Raw genomic sequence first — 18,553 nt, forward strand, 5'->3', positions numbered from 1 at the left:
TTCTCAATAATCTTGCAGCGAGAGAAAGGGAAGCCTTGATTCGTCTGTCAGTTAAACTAAAAATTTTTGTCTGTAGCTGCATAGCAGGAATAGGAGTGGACACCGCAGCACCAGTGATGAGTCTTAGTGCTTTATTTTGAACGAGGTCGAATTTTGAAAGTGTGCTGTCAGAGGCAGTAATAAGGACCTCTGAGCCATAATCCAATACAGGCTTAATGTAAGATGTAAAGGTGGATGTAAGTACACTTTGAGAAGAACCCCACTTTATTCCAGCAAGATGTTTCAATAGGCAAAGGCGGTCCACCACTATGTCAGTCACTTGTTCAATGTACTTATTCCAAGTTAGTCTGGTGGGGTGTAGTGTAGCAGGCCTCCTCGTGGTGCACCCTGGGTAACACAAAATCTGCTACAGCCTTCGCCATCTCTCTTGCTGATCCTGTTTATCTACTCTGAAGGCTTCATGAAGGTTTTTAAAAATCCTATCAAGAAATGTCCTTTTAAGGGCAAGGACAACCGTGGCCTTAAGGTTCTTTTTTGGAATGCCCGTGGACTTACCATTGACAATTTCTCTGAACGAAAAAAGTATTATTTTTGCTGAAAGACCTGATGCAATTGGTATTGCTGAAAGTGGCCGTTCTGCTGACAAACTGGAATCTTTTCCAATGAAAAATTATAAATCATATTCTCTTAAGCGTTCTCGTCAAATCGCATCTGGAATTGTTGTGTTTGTTAGGGGCACTCTCATTGCAGAGCCTTTGATTAAGCACACTATGACATCTTCAGACTTTCTGGAAGCGTTTGAACTAAGAGTGTGGAAAAATAACATTGGTTTTCGTATCTCCTTTGTTTACAATCCTCCTTGCAATAAACCTGATTTGAACTCTCTCATGGTTGACTGGAACAGATGCTCCATCATTTTAGGTGATTTTCAATGCCCATTCCACCAGATGGGGTTACGACCAAAATTGCCCTATTGGCAATTTAGTTGAAGATTTTATTGACACAAATCAAATTGTTTTTATTGAAAACTCAAAGACCTTGCCAACTTTCCTCTCATACAGTTAGAAATAGCTTGCACATTTCTATTTTCAAGGAAAAATCTAACAGCTGATGAACTCGGATAGCAAACGATTTCCCAAAACATAGGTTTTTGCTTTAATTTAATGAAGGTGATATGCACGTCAGATGCTTTGCATTTGTTAAGAGCTCTAGTACAAACATTTGGAAAAATGCTCATCAAATGCAGTTGCAACCTATTAATTTATGTTAGTTGGGTTACAGGGTTGGCAAAAACCCGGGTTTTTTTAAAAAAGCCCATGGACCCATGGTTTTTTGGGTTTTTTTAAATAAAACCCAAAAAAACCCAACTAAAGTTGGGTTTTTTTAAAAGAAATGTGGGTTTTTTTTGTCTTTTTTTAGGGAAAATGTGGGGTACTTGTAGCATATTGTAGCATAAGTATATGGACAAAGTGCAAAAATTGTCTTCGGGTAAAAAAAAAAGCTGGAAAGCTAGTTAAAATTCAGCGTTTTCTGAAGAAAAGTATAAAAGACAAAAATAAACCAAGAATGGTGAAGTTTTAGATTTTTTAATTTTCATTATTACCAACAGTTAAGGCAAAGTTACTTCTCGAGTGATAAAATCTATTGTTCGTTTTTAATTACTATTTTTTTTTTTTTTTTTTTGCATTTTAATTTATTGTATTTCATTTTGTTATGCAAAACTACTGTAGAACCTCAAGTAGTTTAAATCCCTTTTTACTGAATTCCAGCTTAATCAAGAATGTTGCCCGTTGTTCTATTTCTGTGTACAGAGTAAGAAATATTAAACTTTTTCGTAAGATAATGAAAATACTATACCTGTTCTGTTTTCTGTCGACCGTTTGTAAAATCTGTTTATTTCTAAAAAATATACCTTGTGTTTATTCGAGATTTGTGACGTGTTGGTTAGCAGAAAATAATTCACATGAAAGCCTTTTAACTAGATTAGTTTCCTTTGTACAATCTACAAATATTGAGAAAATCAGACGTGACAGGACTTGGTCAAGATAATTTGATTTATTTATTGTCCAGTTAAAGAAAAAAGTTAAATATATTTACTTAAAATCTTTGAAGTATTTCTTTTTATGCCGTTAAGAGTTAAGAAATACTATTAAAGTTCAAAATTCATTTTTTATGTTCATTGTCTGTGGTGAAGAAAAAATAAAAAAGAAGTTTAAATTGTAAAAGTATTTAAATTAATTAATTTTTTTAAAAACTTCTCAGAAAATTTAAAAAAACCCAAAAGTGGGCTAAATAATGGGTTTTTTTAAATGGGTTTTTTCAAAAAAACCCATTGGGTCCAACCCAATTGGGTCCAATTCGGCCAACCCTGTTGGGTTATGAAAAGGTGAATGGAGACTTACGTTCGAAACAAATGACTAAGCCGTCTCTACCAGAGTCGTTGATTCAACCTTGTAAATGTACGATAAATTGTTGAACAATGGCTTACAGTTGTAAAAAGTCTGGATAATTTTGTATATCATTGTGTAATTGTATCAATAATAATTGTCAGTAAAATAAGTAATTGCTTGTCTTGCTTGCACATCTTCTATTTCAACTCGCTATTTTTTCATGTTTTAATTTTGATTATTTTTTCAAAAATTACATCATTATTTTAATTATTTATAAAAAACAACCCACCATCACTTCCACCATTAGAATCAACTATAAATTATGGCATAAATAACCAATACACTTTTTAGTTAGAACTCCATTGATTTTCTTAACAATTAAGAGGAAGGGGGTTAAAAAATGGACCAAAAATGAGCCCTGCAAGATACATATTATTAATATATGAGCTTTCCCCAACTAAAATCTATTGGCAGAATGCGGTCCTCATATTTTGCATACTCAAGTACCTCCAGTGGCTGCACTAATATGACTGAAAAAGGATTGGGTTAAAAATTCTTATACTTTAACATTGTCATTTTATCAATACTGCCCACAAAAGTCCTGAGAAATATAGATTCTACTGCAACAGTAATGATATTAAAATCAATATTACCATAATTGCATTTATGTAAATTTAGTTCATTTAAAACACAGTTAAAAAATGAACATGTTAAAAGATTGCACATTAAATGCAGAATCTACTCAGGGGTCTGGCCAGAGGATATTTGGGTCCGTTAACGGACCCTTCACAAAAATCCGATCAACCAAAACGGACCTTTCACAAAATCCCGATCAAACAAAACGGACCTTTCACAAAATCCCAATCAAACAAAACGGACCCTTCACAAAATTCTGATAAACAAGATCGGATCTTTCACAAATTGTATATTGAAAGAGCAAATCTGAAAGCAAAATAACGCATATTTCTGTGTATAAACCGATAATTTTTGGAACCCTTTTTTTAAGTCAAATTAGAGGGATCAGCTTATACAAAATCGGCTAATTTTGAAAAAAAAAAAAAAAAAAAAAAAAATCAGCATTCTTGCGATGCTCTTGCAAGCGATAAATAATTGCTACTGCCAAATAAATATAATGGTTGTTTGTTTTATCTCAGCTAATTAACAGCGGTGTTGTTGTAAACTTTTCTGAAACGGCATTGGTAAGCACTTTTCTCCCGTCCCCGCTCATGATTTAATGAACAATAATAATATATATCTGCGAAATGAACTTAGAACTGCAAAGGGATAGTAAGGGTGGGGAAAAAATATGATCGCTTCAGATAGGGTTACCAACTTCAAAATTCTCACCACTTAGCGTCTGGCGTTGAACCTTTAATGACTTGATTAGAAAATATTCTCATCATTTTACCAGCTTGTCAATATTTGCGTTTTTACGGTGCGATGTTTAATTGTTATTTTGGGAGAAAATTATATGGGTTTTGATTTTTCGATGTTAACAAGGATAATTAACTTTAAATAAATTTTTTTAATTACCGTTTTTTTTCTTTAGATGTCTACATTTTGAAAAATGCAATCTTTTAACATCCGATATGAGAATCATATTTTGTTCTTTTTTCAAGCTAACTTCGCTTCATTGGGATGCAAATAAAAGAAAAGTCTCTTTATTTCTGTTAGAACTCTCATTTCAAGTTTTTAAAGCAAAATTCCATTTTCTGTTACGAGTCAAAAATTAAAATGCTGAATAGATGGTTTAATTTTTTTTCGACTGTGTCTACAGATATTAATGAAATGTTTATCATAGGACTTTAAAATGCAATTTTAAAATAATTTTATCAAAAATATTTCTTTTACAAGCCGTTTTTTATACTTTTTATGCCTTCACTTTGAGAATTGCGATCTCTTTTCATCCGCTACGGGAATCCGATTTTTTGAATTTTTGATGATAATTACGCTTTGTTAAGAGGTAAACAATTAAAATATCTTTTTATTTTTGTTAAAATCACGGAATTTACAAGTTTTAAACGAAATTCTGTGCTTTTTAAGAGTGTCTTGGGTCAAAAAGTTAAATGCTGAACCCTATTCTGAATTTTATTTTATTTATTTATTTTTTGTTACAATTATTTTAAATACTGTACAGAAATAATTCTAGTATAATTTAACATAATGTGGAATGGTAGATAATTATTGATACTTGAGAGAGCGATGCCCCCCCCCCCCCCGCCAAATATCAGAAAAACACTCCAGAATGATTTTATCGACATAGAAGAAGAAAATACTCAACTTTAAGTTTAATTGATGCAGTTTGTGCCATCTCTAAATTCTAAAATTTCGTTTTAACAATTTTTTTTTTTGCGAAATTATTTGATTTTTCACAACATTAATTTATTTTTCACAAAATTATTTGATTTTTCACATAAAACGTACTCTGTGAAAAATCCTGGACAGACCCCTGCTACTTCATTTTCTTCATATGGATAATGAATAAAATTTTGGGAACAAAATAAAATTATTTCAAGGATCTTAAACTCGAATTAATTTGGTGTATACCTTTTACACAAGAAGGCTTTGTAACAGTTGTTGTGTGACCATGTCCAAGCTGTCCCCACTCATTATTCCCAAATGTAAATAATCTTCCAGATGCTAAAATTAAAAAGAAAGAATCAGGCAGCAATGACAACAAAGAAAAACTTTAAAACAGCATATTTCTTACAAGAAAAAAAAAAAAAACATTTTGAATTGAAATAAAGATAGCACAAGAAAAATAAAAGAAGAAAAGACATATCATCATTAGCTATACATGATTCATATTTTGGATGTTGTGATAAAAGTGCGTCCAGGCTTGTCCACGTGGATTGTCCTTGGCATGTCCCTTCTGCTAATTTTAGAATTTCCAATGATATGACTACCTTTATAACCACTTCTACTATGTATAGGCGTTGCTGATGTACCCGACTGCTCCCCGCATTCCTTGGGTGATAAACAAACTTTTAACATTTAACAGCTTATGCCCGCATGGCCAACACTTTTTCCATACCTCCTTTTCACAACTATCTTTCAAAGGCTACTTTTTATTAGGCTGCATGAAGAGAGATGGTTTGTTTGAAATTCCCTGACTTTATAATAATAATATACAGTATAACTTTGATTTAACAATTTCCTCAATTTAAAGATACAATCCACTGGTCTGTGTTTGGCTGCATTGAGTGTCCATGCTCCTAGATTTAACGATAACTTTTTCTGGTTCCTTGAAAAGCACTGAATTGAGGCTATACTGTAATAATAATTAAAAAGATTTAAATATTTTAATTCATGAAAACAATCAAACTTTATTTATTCAAAAAATTATGTTGTCTACATACAGCAAAATCTATAAGTAACAATGGGTTATTCCAGGAAATATCAACCTGAGCATAAACGTTTTAATAATGTTAACATAATGCTAAACATAAATGTTCACATTATATGAAAGCTCGAAGTATTTATTTTAATATGGCACTGAGTTGGAATTTGAATCATAAATCCTTTTATAGACCTTCAAAAGATTCTACTAGATAACTCATGCTACTACTTAGAATGGCTTAACCAGGATAAATGATGCTGATTTTCTAAACTACCATGATAAGAAATTCGCATTTGGAACATGATCATGGTAGGAAACACAACCTCCTCTAAATATAAATTATACATATGGTTATGCTTGGGGTAATTGCTTAGTGGGGTAAAACCTGTACTGTAATTGCTGAGGGTTGCCTCACCAAAGTACAAAGGATGGCCACTATTGCAATCACTAGTGCCATGAGAACAACTCCTTCTCTTATATCCTTAAACTCCTTCTACGCCTACTTCCTCTACAAAAGCAAGTAGAAATGGAAACAATCCGTGTGTGCATATTGCCTCAAGCTCGTGGGTCTCTGCAAGTCATCACCTGTCTCTGTATGATAAACTTTGTGCAAAGACTAATGAGCATCCTTACTTTATGATGCACTCAGACTGGATGTTAAAACAATTCAGTTTTAATGCCAATTATAACATTGTGTTTCTCTACCTAGAGAGCAATGGAAGGATGTCCAGAGAATCACATGAAATATGGTTTACAGATTGTTTCAAGACAGCACCTGGAACTGATTCTGGTGCATACTGCAGCAGCAACAACAAAAATCTGTGCTTCTCGTTAGGGAAGCTTGCAACTGTCTACAAGGCGGAAACTTTAGCCATTTTGGCATGTGCAAATAACTGCCTAAAACGAGACATAAGCAGTAAGGTTATTAGAATATTCTGATAACCAAGCTGGGGGCCGTGGTAGGCTGATCGGTAAGGCATTGGACTCGGGACCGGATGGTCTCGGGTTCGATCTTCACTGGTCGAAGACCCAACGTCGTCATTAATGGTGACTGGGCGACGTTAAATATGCTCGTGGTCACAATGTCCTCCAAATGAAATGATACCTCTGGGGGTGCCAGACTAGGAAGTTATTCGGCTCCTGGCCTGGTTCTAAATTATCTCTCAAACTGTCCATAGATGGCACCACCATCTATTGTGTTGTCTTTGTGCTGTCCTGGAAAAAAAAAATCCTGGAAACATTGTGGATTAATAGAGGTATAAGCTTCCCTAGTGGAATAGCAGAAACCTCAATCTGTGTGTGTGTGAAAGAAAGAAAGAAAGAAACCAAGCTGTGTTAAAAGCTCTCAATCGAGACTGTTTCCCTACCAAGACTGTTTGGGAGTGCCACAATGCACTGGTAAGACTAGCATGCAGTAATAGGGTTTTCCTATACCGGGTTCCTAGTCACCGTGACATTGTAGGCAATGAATTGGCAGATCAGTTAGCTAAGCAGGGTTTTAATATACCGTTTGTGGGACCTGAGCCTGTCCTCTGTCTGCCTTACAATCAGGGTTGGCAAGTTTCTGCCGAGGTGGTCAAAACCACTGGTAGAAACCGTTTAAAACCAGCATAGCAAAAACCATGTTTTGCCACATTTGTGACAGAAACTGGCAAAAACTCACAAAATGACAAAAAAATTAACTATTGACATACAATAGAAAATGCACGTAGAAAATAATTAGTTGTTAACCAAAGAACAATTTAATTACAATATTATCTCAATTCAAAATCAGATGTTACATCGTTTGGACCCCACAGTTGCTCCTTAGAAAAGGTGGTTTCTAAAACCTAACCAGTTTCTCAATTCAATATGCACAAATGAGAAACTTTAGAATATTTTTCGAACAGAAGAGCTAGCATGCAATGCATCAAGGAACAAGCAATGTTTATATGAAACTTTCATATATTTTTTAACTGATCCACCATGTAGTAGTTGGTGTGATGGTAAAAATTTGACTGGTAAAATAAGTTTCAAGAAACGAGGACAAAGCTGTAACAATAGGTACAAAATCTAGCTTAGTATTGACAAGAAAAATTCTGGCACTTTCTTCTTGAAACACACAATAATTTCAATCACAAGCAATTTAGATGAAGCATATAAGCGAGTAAATTACAATCAGTAACACCTGTTTAATTCTGTATGTCACTCCTCTTTCCTGAGCACCCATATTATTTCTCGTTCTTTGTTAGATTAATTCAAATATTAAGAGCATCTCCAATTGAAAAGTTCTCTTTTGGAACTAAATCAAGGGATTAGCATAGGACTTTATTTTTTTAAATGATGAAATGAAATTTAACTTTTTATTTTATTTAAACAAATATCATTCAATAATTACTGGAGTTATTAAAGACGCTTTTAAGTGTTTACCGGTTATAACCAGTTTCTGCCACTGGCACGGCAAAAACTAGTGTCTGCCAGCAGAAAGCCAACCCTGCTTACAATGCAGTAAGGATTACTGCAAAGAACATATTTATGGGTAAATCGTATGGTCGGTGGCATACGCCTGACTCTCAAAGACAGGCCAAAGTTCTCAACCAGCAACCTCCATGGTTTAGATCCAGGGAACTGCTTAATTTGAGTAGGAGAAAGATCAAAAAGTCTGTTGGGTTACTAACTGGACACTGCTTTCTTTTAATAGGCATCTTAGTCTGATGAGTGTTACTGATGAACCATTGTGTAGAGGATCCCATATGGCAGATGAAAGCTTAATTCATGCACTGTGTGAAAGTGACAACTATTCTGCGCAGAGATTTGAATACTTAAGGTACCACTACGTGGATTCCTGGGAACTGCCTAAACAAAGTTAGGCAGCTGCTGAAATTTGTTTCTGTCATTCGACTCTACTAGTGGTCAAAGCGGGGACAGTACATTAGACCAGTGGTCCCAGTGCTCACGCTTGTTTCAAGCGCCCCTTTTTTTTTCACTTCATACTTCAGATATAAAATATTCCGCAAAGCAATTTAATTTATCAGATTAGAAATTATGTTCACATAAAATATTCAAAATGCTCAAGAGCACTAAAAAATATGGGCATTTTACCTGTTAAAATAGCTGTATGTTCATCTCCACATGCAATTTGAATAATAGGATCTTCTTTAATCCAAAATTTGCCGGCTGCATTGTCGGAAAATCGACTTCGCCCGAACGTAAATGCAGCTCCCCAATCTAAACAAAATAGAACAATTTACAAAACATTTTAATTTTAATGAACCTTTCCTCAATAATTTAGGGGCACATTCAAATTTGTAAAATTTAAAAAGATCAAAATTATTGACATTATTAAATTTAGTAAAAATATTTATAAAATATAAATGACCTCTAAGAGTGTTACAAGTTGTTAAGTAACTTTATAGAAAAAAAGAAATACAGAAGTTCAAGGCATTTTGCAATTGAGAACATTATACAGTAAACTTTAGATTATCTGCGGAATAGGGTGGCATGGTAACCATAGGTACGCAATTTCGCGGAAAATACATAAAACAGGTTAAAATGGTTCAAGATCAATACCTCGCATACTTTTATGTAAACTATAGCTAAAATGATAACAGTGTAGGTAAAAATGTGTGTAAAAGCTAAAAAAGGATCTCTAAATTGCAAATGGATCATACACATATGTAAGCAAATTAACTGAAACAGATCCAGCTAGGTTGCACCAAAAGCGTATAGAGGAGAGGAAATTTTTCAAACAAGACTGGTCTGGTCACTCGTTTATGCACAAAAGCGGTCTAAAGCAGTTCCTAGCGTAAATCAAAAGCAGTTAGTAGTGTAACTAACTAACAAACAGAAGCACATCTAAAATCTAAAACAGAAAGCAGTGTAAATGTAACAAACTGGTTTTAACACCTCAGGTCTCGGTGATAATAGAAGGTTTCATGTCATTGGAAGGGAGGGGGAAGAAATAAATACAAATTCTAAAAATAGATTTCGCCTTGTTAAGTTATGTTAAATTATGAAACTTTTAAGTTAAAATTTGTGTATTTATCTGCATTCAGTTACTTTCAGCAGATTTCTCCTTATTTTGTGTGAATGGCTGCCAGCGCTTACAGATAATCGGGAGTTTACTGTATAGATTACAAATAAAAAATAAAAATCATTTAATAAATTATAATTAATAAGTTTTGTAACAAAGGTGATAAATAAATTTAGATTGAATAAAAAATTTTAGCTTTATTATTATTGTAGGTATTTCAAATAATACTACAGTAATCCAGGTGGGTGCTTACAAGAGAAAAACGCAATGTTTAATTGCTTGGTTGTGGTCATTTGAAAAGTCATTAATCTTACACTTAAGAAATCCAAGAAACTTATATGCTTTTGTAATGATATTTTTAATTTGCAACATAAAATGGAGCTTAATATTCAATGTGACACCTAAATTTAAAGAAAGTCAAAATGCAATAAACACTGTTGGTTGATTTTATAAAAAAAAACAAATGGCTTAGATCTATGACTAACTCAAAACACTGCACATTTCTTAACATTAAAATTAACTTATTCTCCACGCACCACCTGTGCAGATTATCCAGATCAATCTGTAAAAGAATAGCATCAGCGATAGTACAAATGTTCTAAAACAGTACTAAATCATTGGTGAACAAAAGGTAGAGTCACAATAGTTACGTGCATTAAAAATATCATCTATGTGAACTTTCGTTTTGCAGTGTTGTTTTTTGATTTGTGTAAAGAACTGTTGTACAGAGCGCCCTCTTGTGGGAGAAACACTTTGCCAGAATGAGAAAACGCGAGAGACGGGAGTCGGATGCTTGAGGAGAAACAAACAAGTGTTCCAGACGGGAACTCTGTTGAAAATTATGTTGTAGTTCCAGATGGGAATATTCAGTGTTAACTTTTGTGTTTTTGTGTTTGAGTGTGTTCGTACTTGTATTTGAATTAAGTGTGAAATTAAATGTGAGTGTCGTCAAAGAGAAGGACTCGTCTTTTTTGTGTAAGCAACGAGAGTTGGAAGATCTATATTTACATGGGGGCCCGGCCGGGATGGAATTAGGATGGAATTAGTATAGAATTCGGATATAGTTGCGGAAAGTCTCAAGAAGTGGCCGTGAGTACTTTTTACTGATTTATTTTTTCTGTGTTTATCCAAGTTCTGTAATTTTGAAATATGGCGTACCTAGCCAGAGTTAGAAAAAATGATCTTCTTACTCTAGTTGACAGTCGGTCAAAATCCTAAAGTGACAGATTTAGTTAAAATAATAACAAGTGATAAAGAATATGATGAAGAGTTTACTAGAGCTATTCTCGAGCGAATGCAGGATGAAAAAGAAGAAAAAGCAAAATCGGAACTTGAGGATAGGGAATATGAATTAAAGAGATTAGAATTAGAATCTAAACAGCTTACAAGTTTAACACCGTCACCTCAAATTGACATTTCTAAGCTTATGTCTCGTTTCGATAAAAACAGTGACTTGAGCATTTATTTTTCATTATTTGAAAGACAAATAAGTCGATTGGACATTCCAAAAGACAATTGGGTAGTTTACCTTTTAGGCCTTCTACCATTAGACATTGCTAATTTAGTAGCACGAGAACCGGACCCACAAGCCAACGATTATGAATATGTTAAAAAGATCTTATTAAAGCGATTTAAACTTTCACCAGAGCAATTTAGGCAGAATTTCTTCACTCATAAAAAAGAAGCAAATGCGTCTTGGCGTGATTACGCTTACGAATTGAACAACTTTCTTGAAGAATGGATTAAGGGATTAGACATCGACAACTTTGAAGAATTAAAAGACCTTTTTGTTGCTGATCAAATTAAGAGAAGAATACCGTTTGAAACTAGAGATCATTTTATTGAGGAATTGCCAAAATTAAATAAAGTAACCGATTTAGTAAATAAACTTGAGTAAATAATTTGAAATATGAAGGTAAAACCAAATCATCGTCAGTTCGTTCGCAAGCAAGCTCTTCCAACCAGCACATCAAGTGTTTTGGTTGCAATGCTATGGGTCACAAGATTTCTCAGTGTCCTAACAAAGCAAAGGGAATTAAGTGCCAAAAATGTAATGAATATGGTCATCGGAAATATGAATGTAATAAAAATGTCAATATCAATGATGTAAATAAACCCTCAATTAATACATGTAGTAATAGTAATGAGAAATTGTTCAAAAATATTCAAATTATGGATAAATTTGTAAATGCAATTTTTGACACCGGATCAGACTTGTCAATTGCCAAATCCGATTTTTATGAGCATCTCGGAAAGCCCGAATTAATACCTTGTGATATAGTATTGAATGGCATTGGAAATGAAAGTGTCAAGTCTATTGGTTATTTTTATTCAGATATTGTTGTTGATAATTTTAAAATTCGTGTGAAACTGTTTGTTCTTAAGAATCTTTGTTGTGATATTTTAATTGGAATGGATGTAATTAGCAAACTTAATATTTCATTGTCGGGGTCTACTTTGAAGGTTCTAGGAGTGCGAGAAAACTATTCAGTCAATCTTTTTTCCATCAATGTATCCATGTCAAATCAGCTAGCAGAAAAAAGGGATCAAAGCGAAATGACCTTGGCAGGGAGAAGAAATGATTCGCTCATTTCAGTTGAAGAGGGCATAATTAATTCAAAAGCCGAAATGCAGGGTCAAAGTTTTGTAGCTGAACCCAAGGAGGGAAAAAGGAGAAACCCAAGTGAATCTTTAGTAGTGGGTGTAGAAGATACTGAAATAAACGATAGTAAATCACAAAATGATTGCGTCAACGTTTTAGCTACACTTGTTAACGGGATAAATATCCATGAGTTAGATTTGACTCATATTGCTAATATACAGTTAAGAGCAGAGGTCTTAGAATTAATTAACTGTTATAAACCACTCAAGATAAAGAATTCCGAAGTGAAAATGAACATAATTTTGACAGAGGATAAACCTGTTAATTTATCTCCCAGACGTATTTCTTTCGCGGAACAAAAAATTGTTGATGATCAGATTGAGGAATGGTTACGAAATGGAGTCATAAAACATAGTTCTTCAAACTATAGCGCGCCGTTGGTATTATGTCGTAAAAAAGACTTATCATACAGACTATGCATTGATTACCGACAGTTAAACAAAAAAATTATAAAGGATAAATTTCCGTTGCCTTTAATTGAAGATGTCTTGGATCATCTTGAAAAAGCTAAAGTATTTACAACGTTAGATTTAAAGAATGGTTTTTTCCATGTTGACATTGACCAGAAAAGTACCAAATATACTGCCTTCGTGACAACAAAGGGTCAATATGAATTTTTAAAAGCTCCATTTGGTCTTTCCGTATCGCCGAACGTATTCCAAAGATACATTTTCGATATATTCAGAGATTTAATGCGCGACAACACAGTCATTATTTATATGGACGATTTAATTATTCCATCAGAAAATGAAGCGGAGGGACTTATTAAATTGAAACGGGTTCTTAAAATAGCTTCCGAGTATGGAGTAGAGTTTAATTTCCGAAAATCTCAGATTTTAAAGAAAAGAATTGAATTTCTGGGCTACATAATAGAAAACAACACAATTCAACCATCTCCAACGAAAATACATGCAGTTCAAAAATTTCCTCGACCAAAAACATTGAAGCAAGTTCAAAGCTTTTTAGGCCTTACAGGATACTTTAGAAAATTTATTCCGCATTACGCGCAGATAGCCAAGCCCCTAAGCGATCTTCTGCGAGGTAACAAACCCTTCGAATTTAATTGTGAACAAGAAGAATCATTTCTTAAACTTAAGGAAATGTTGATACAGAAGCCAGTTTTACATATTTTTACCCAAGGAGCCCCTATAGAGTTACACACGGACGCTAGTAGTCATGGGTTTGGAGCAATTTTATAACAACAATCGGAACAAGGACAATTTCACCCAATTTATTACTTCAGTAAGAAAACATCACCCGCACAAGAAAAGTATTGCAGTTATGAATTGGAGGCCCTAGCAGTAATAGAAGCTCTTAAAAAGTTTAGACACTATCTACTGGGATCAAGATTCAAAATAATTACAGATTGTAGTGCTTTTCAAAAGACATTGGACAAGAAGGATCTTACCCCAAAAATAGCACGATGGATAATGTTCTTACAAGAATTTGATTTCGAAATTAAACATAGGGAGGGTGAACGAATGAAGCATGTTGATGCTTTAAGCCGTAATGTTGCTTGCGTTGTAACGCGTTCGCAAGATGCCATTACAACACAGATTGCAGCCGCTCAAGAACTTGATGACTACGTTAAAACACTTAAAACACTCATTGAACAAAACGGTCATTTTCTTAAAAATGGTGTAGTGTATAAATACGAAAACGGTAGAGAATTGTTAGTTATACCTGAAGCTATGAAACTGCAACTTATACAAAACATACACAATCAAGGACACTTTTCCGCATCTAAAACTGAGGAGGTACTTAAACAAGACTTTTATATTCCTAATGCACGAAAATTAGTAGAGACTGTAGTAGCTAATTGTGTAAGCTGCATCTTATGCAATAAGAAGCGAGGAAAAGGTGAAGGAATGCTAAACCCCATCCCTAAGAATAATGTCCCCTTAGACACTTATCACTGTGATTTTATAGGACCTCTTCCGTCCACAAACAAACGATACCAACATATTTTTACAGTGGTAGATGCGTTCACAAAATTTGTATGGTTTTATCCAGTAAAATCCACATCATCTCAAGATGCTATTGAAAAACTGCAGTTACAGAAAAATGTATTCGGTAGTCCATCGCGGATAATATCCGATAAAGGTCCAGCTTTTACATCTCAGATGTTTGAAGATTATTGTACTGATGAAGGTATAGAGCATGTTAAAATAACAACAGGAATTCCTCGTGGGAACGGACAAATTGAAAGAATTCACGCAATATTGATTCCAGTTCTTTCAAAACTTTCTCTCGATAACCCGCAGCACTGGTACAAACACGTAGCTACAGTTCAGAGAGTCATTAACAGTAGCACAACCAAGAGTACTAAGTTTACACCATTCGAACTTTTAACCGGAGTAAAGATGAAAAATAAAGAAGATGTGAGAATTCAGAAGTTGTTAGAAGATGAAATTGTTAAATGTGTTATGGCAGACAGAGAAAAACTACGAGAAGAAGCTAAGAACAATATCTTAAAAATACAGCAAGAAAACTGCCGTCAGTTTAATCGAAAGAGGAAAAAACCTCGCGAGTATAAAACAGATGACTTAGTAGCCATCCAGCGCACTCAATTTGGTCCTGGATTGAAACTGAAAATGAAATTTTTCGGACCGTATCGTGTGACAGCAGTGAAGCCTCATGATCGCTATGATGTCGTGAAGATTGGACACCACGACGGACCAAACAAAACTAGTACAGCAGCTGACCACATGAAACCCTGGTCTACAAATATCCTTTAATGTCATGTTTAATTTGTTTTTTCTTATCTTTTCAGTTTTTCTTTTAAGTAGATGTTCTGTAGATGTGATGCTGACGAGGACGCCAGTATTGCAGGATGCCCGATGCTGTGAACTTTCGTTTTGCAGTGTTGTTTTTTGATTTGTGTAAAGAACTGTTGTACAGAGCGCCCTCTTGTGGGAGAAACACTTTGCCAGAATGAGAAAACGCGAGAGACGGGAGTCGGATGCTTGAGGAGAAACAAACAAGTGTTCCAGACGGGAACTCTGTTGAAAATTATGTTGTAGTTCCAGATGGGAATATTCAGTGTTAACTTTTGTGTTTTTGTGTTTGAGTGTGTTCGTACTTGTATTTGAATTAAGTGTGAAATTAAATGTGAGTGTCGTCAAAGAGAAGGACTTGTCTTTTTTGTGTAAGCAACGAGAGTTGGAAGATCTATATTTACATCTATATAGATAAAAATGAATGTTTGTCTGCATGTCATCCATGAACTCAAAAACTACCCGGCAGATTTGGCTGAAACTTTCGCCGTTTGTTATTTTTGGTACTGGGATGATTATAGACCAGTTCGAAAAAAATCCGATCGATAGTTCCTTTTTTATTCCAATTTAAGTCACAATCCATTGGATAAATACGAATAAAATTATCGACTGAAGAAATTAATTTGCGTAAAAGATCTCATTGATAAGAAGTTAGCTGTTGCCATTTTTTTGAGTTTGAACAAATAAATTCTTTCTTTATTGTTTTATGGCTTTTCATGCAACGGGGGGATTTAAAACTTTTTCTATTTGAAACCACTCACCACCAGGTGGCACTGCAGAGTAGCAACTTCTGCCCCGTTCAACCGATTGTCATGAAAATCAGTATAATGATGTATTTTTTTGTTGGCGTAGCAACACGCGTCGGGTACAGCTAGTTAATAAATAAAATAAAAAGCAAGGGTCCTAAAGTAGAACCTTGCAATATGACAGAAGTATTAGTAAAATCACCCGAAATAGCACCATTGAAATAAACTAACAACAATTTCAATAAGAAAAAAAAAAAAAACAGTCAGTAAGATTAATGTGAAAGCCATTATAGTTCAATTTCCTCCAAAGAATACCGAAATCAACCGCCAAATACTTCTGCCAAATCAATGTAAATGATATCATGTTGGCTGCTTTTAAGGGGTCTAAGGATCTTTAACCTTCAAAATTTCCTACATTCTGGAAAAAAAAAAACTATGTTATGTATAATTTAATTCTGAACAATTTGATACCTTATGTATTACCATACAGTCAACCCTCATTTATCGTAGTTAGTTTCTTCCAAACTTTATCGTGATAACTGAATTCCCGCAGAGTAGGATTCTGTATAAGGTTTCCAATCCTGCGCTGATTTCAGTCCCGCAGGATTTCGAGATTGTAAGGAGCTAGTTCAGCGGGATCGGGATTCCATGGGATTGACTTTATTCTTCTAAAAATTGAAAAAGTTGTGCTTTTTAGGAAGGACTGCTTTTGTTACTTGAACTAGTAGTTTTTTTTAAATTCCGTATACCAATTGAAGAGCATTACAAAGTCAAATTCCAATTAGTAATTTTACTGTTTGTTATGCAAAAGTGTGCCCTAAAAAGTCCAATACATCTTTATAAAGCATCTCTAGAACAGGATAAGAAAGTATTTTCGCTCAAAAAATAATGCGTTTGAAGAAAACACTTGCCACACTCCACTGTGGCTCCACTTTTGCAAAAGATCCCCATTATCTTCATCATCTTCTGAAATAGATTTTTCTACTCTTATGCTTGATTTCTGCCCAAGAACTGCAAATTTCTGATAAAAACGCTGGCTGTATATGTTTTGCTGCATCCAGTTTGACTTGCATTAAGAATACCCTTGTTGTTTCATAAACGTTGGTCATTGAATCGGTGCATTTGGTTCATTACTGCAAGGGGTGAGTGCCTACTTGGTTTCGCCAAATCGTAGGCTCAGTAAAAGTTTTTGGATAATTTCACTAATTTTACCTCTCACTCGAAAGAGACATTCAAAAACTTGAGCAGCTTAACTTACTGCACTGTCATCCTATGTTTCATCCAAGTTTCTGTCACCTCTTTTAGAGTCGTGCCGAATATATTTTCTTTTTATTTTATTAATATATTATTATTTTATATTACTATTACAGTAGTCCCTCGTTATATCGCTCATTCGGATATATCGCTCTTTTCTTCTGTCTCCAGAAATATTAAAGCCTAAAATAAGAAAAAAACTTTGCTTTAAGTTTGAAACCATTTCTGAAAACATATGGTATTGCACAGAGAAGGTCTCTTTCTTCTCTATTTTATCAATGAACAAAAGGAAGCAATTCTTCTGAATTCGCTGGAAAAGCAGCAGCAATTCCTGTCATCCAAATGTACATACCCGCACAGTATATTTCAGTTTAAGATGGTCTGTAAACTACGTGACATCATCTTTTGTATTGATACAGTGCCTTTACAAGGAGTGAGAGACATCAAGCAAGTGTCATAGTAGCCCATGTAGAAGAGAACATACGCCCTTCTTTTAGTACAGAAAAGATTTGTACTTGGTTGCACAAACCAGGATTTGCATCAAAGAAGGGAATAATGATGTGGACGGGCGAACTAGTTTCCTGGAAACAATCTGGTTTCCTTTACTTTTCACATCCTTTCTACAGCAAGTAAAACGGATTAGAAAACGTACTCGGAATAAGAGGGTATTGGAATGCTCATTCTTATCTCGCGGTAGCTCAGAAAGATCGTCTTCATTCGCCATTTGATAATTTTAACTTTCTGACGGTGAAAATTTACTTAAATTTCAATCTTGTTTAAATTTCAATAGGTGTGATAGTACCCACATCGAAACCACTAAACTAATGTCAAAAAGAACAAATGTCAATTTACTTGTGTATTAGACATAACTATTTTTAATGCCCTCCGTTATATTGCGCTTTCGGATATATCGCTCTTTTTCTTTGTCCCCCGAAAAGCGCGGTATAACGAGGGGTTACTGTATTATCATTATTGAATGGGGGGGGGGGGTCAATATCGCCTTGGGCGGCAGAACTATTAGAGCTGGCCCTGACGGTGATGAAGCAAGCGAAATTTTCCATAATTAAACGACGTACCCCACTCTACTGTCTATTTCAAAATTTCTTCTGTAACCTCTTGAAACTGCTTCACTTGTTCTTCGTTGTCAACAATCCCTATAAGTTTGACATCCTCAGTAAAGATAGCGACGTTCTTTCGCGGAAAAGCAACTGACAGTTGCTTTACACAACTTTATTAAATTAACAAAGTGCTAAATATAAAAAAAAATTCTACGAAAATTAAGTATAAGTTCATAGTACAGCGATTGTTTATTTACCTGGGACATCGCTATCCACATCTGCCGCCATAATAGTTACAATTACGATTCTTGTTG

The 18,553-nt window shown here is 34.5% G+C and overlaps 1 protein-coding gene across 1 annotated transcript in view; it reads right to left on the bottom strand.

Moving 5' to 3' along the window:
• The window catches only part of LOC129235100 (X-linked retinitis pigmentosa GTPase regulator-like), a 54,132-nt gene extending 35,605 nt beyond the window's left edge, over nt 1-18,527 (bottom strand). Inside the window, exons 1-3 of the mRNA XM_054868785.1 lie at nt 18,497-18,527; nt 8,812-8,937; nt 4,938-5,030 (exon numbers count right to left, since the gene is read on the bottom strand). Coding sequence (XP_054724760.1) covers nt 4,938-5,030; nt 8,812-8,937; nt 18,497-18,527 — 250 coding nt within the window. The remainder of the gene's footprint in view (nt 1-4,937; nt 5,031-8,811; nt 8,938-18,496) is intronic.
• Nucleotides 18,528-18,553: the final 26 nt, after the last annotated feature.

This window comes from Uloborus diversus, chromosome 2 (assembly GCF_026930045.1).
Source record: "Uloborus diversus isolate 005 chromosome 2, Udiv.v.3.1, whole genome shotgun sequence".
NCBI lineage: Eukaryota > Metazoa > Arthropoda > Arachnida > Araneae > Uloboridae > Uloborus > Uloborus diversus.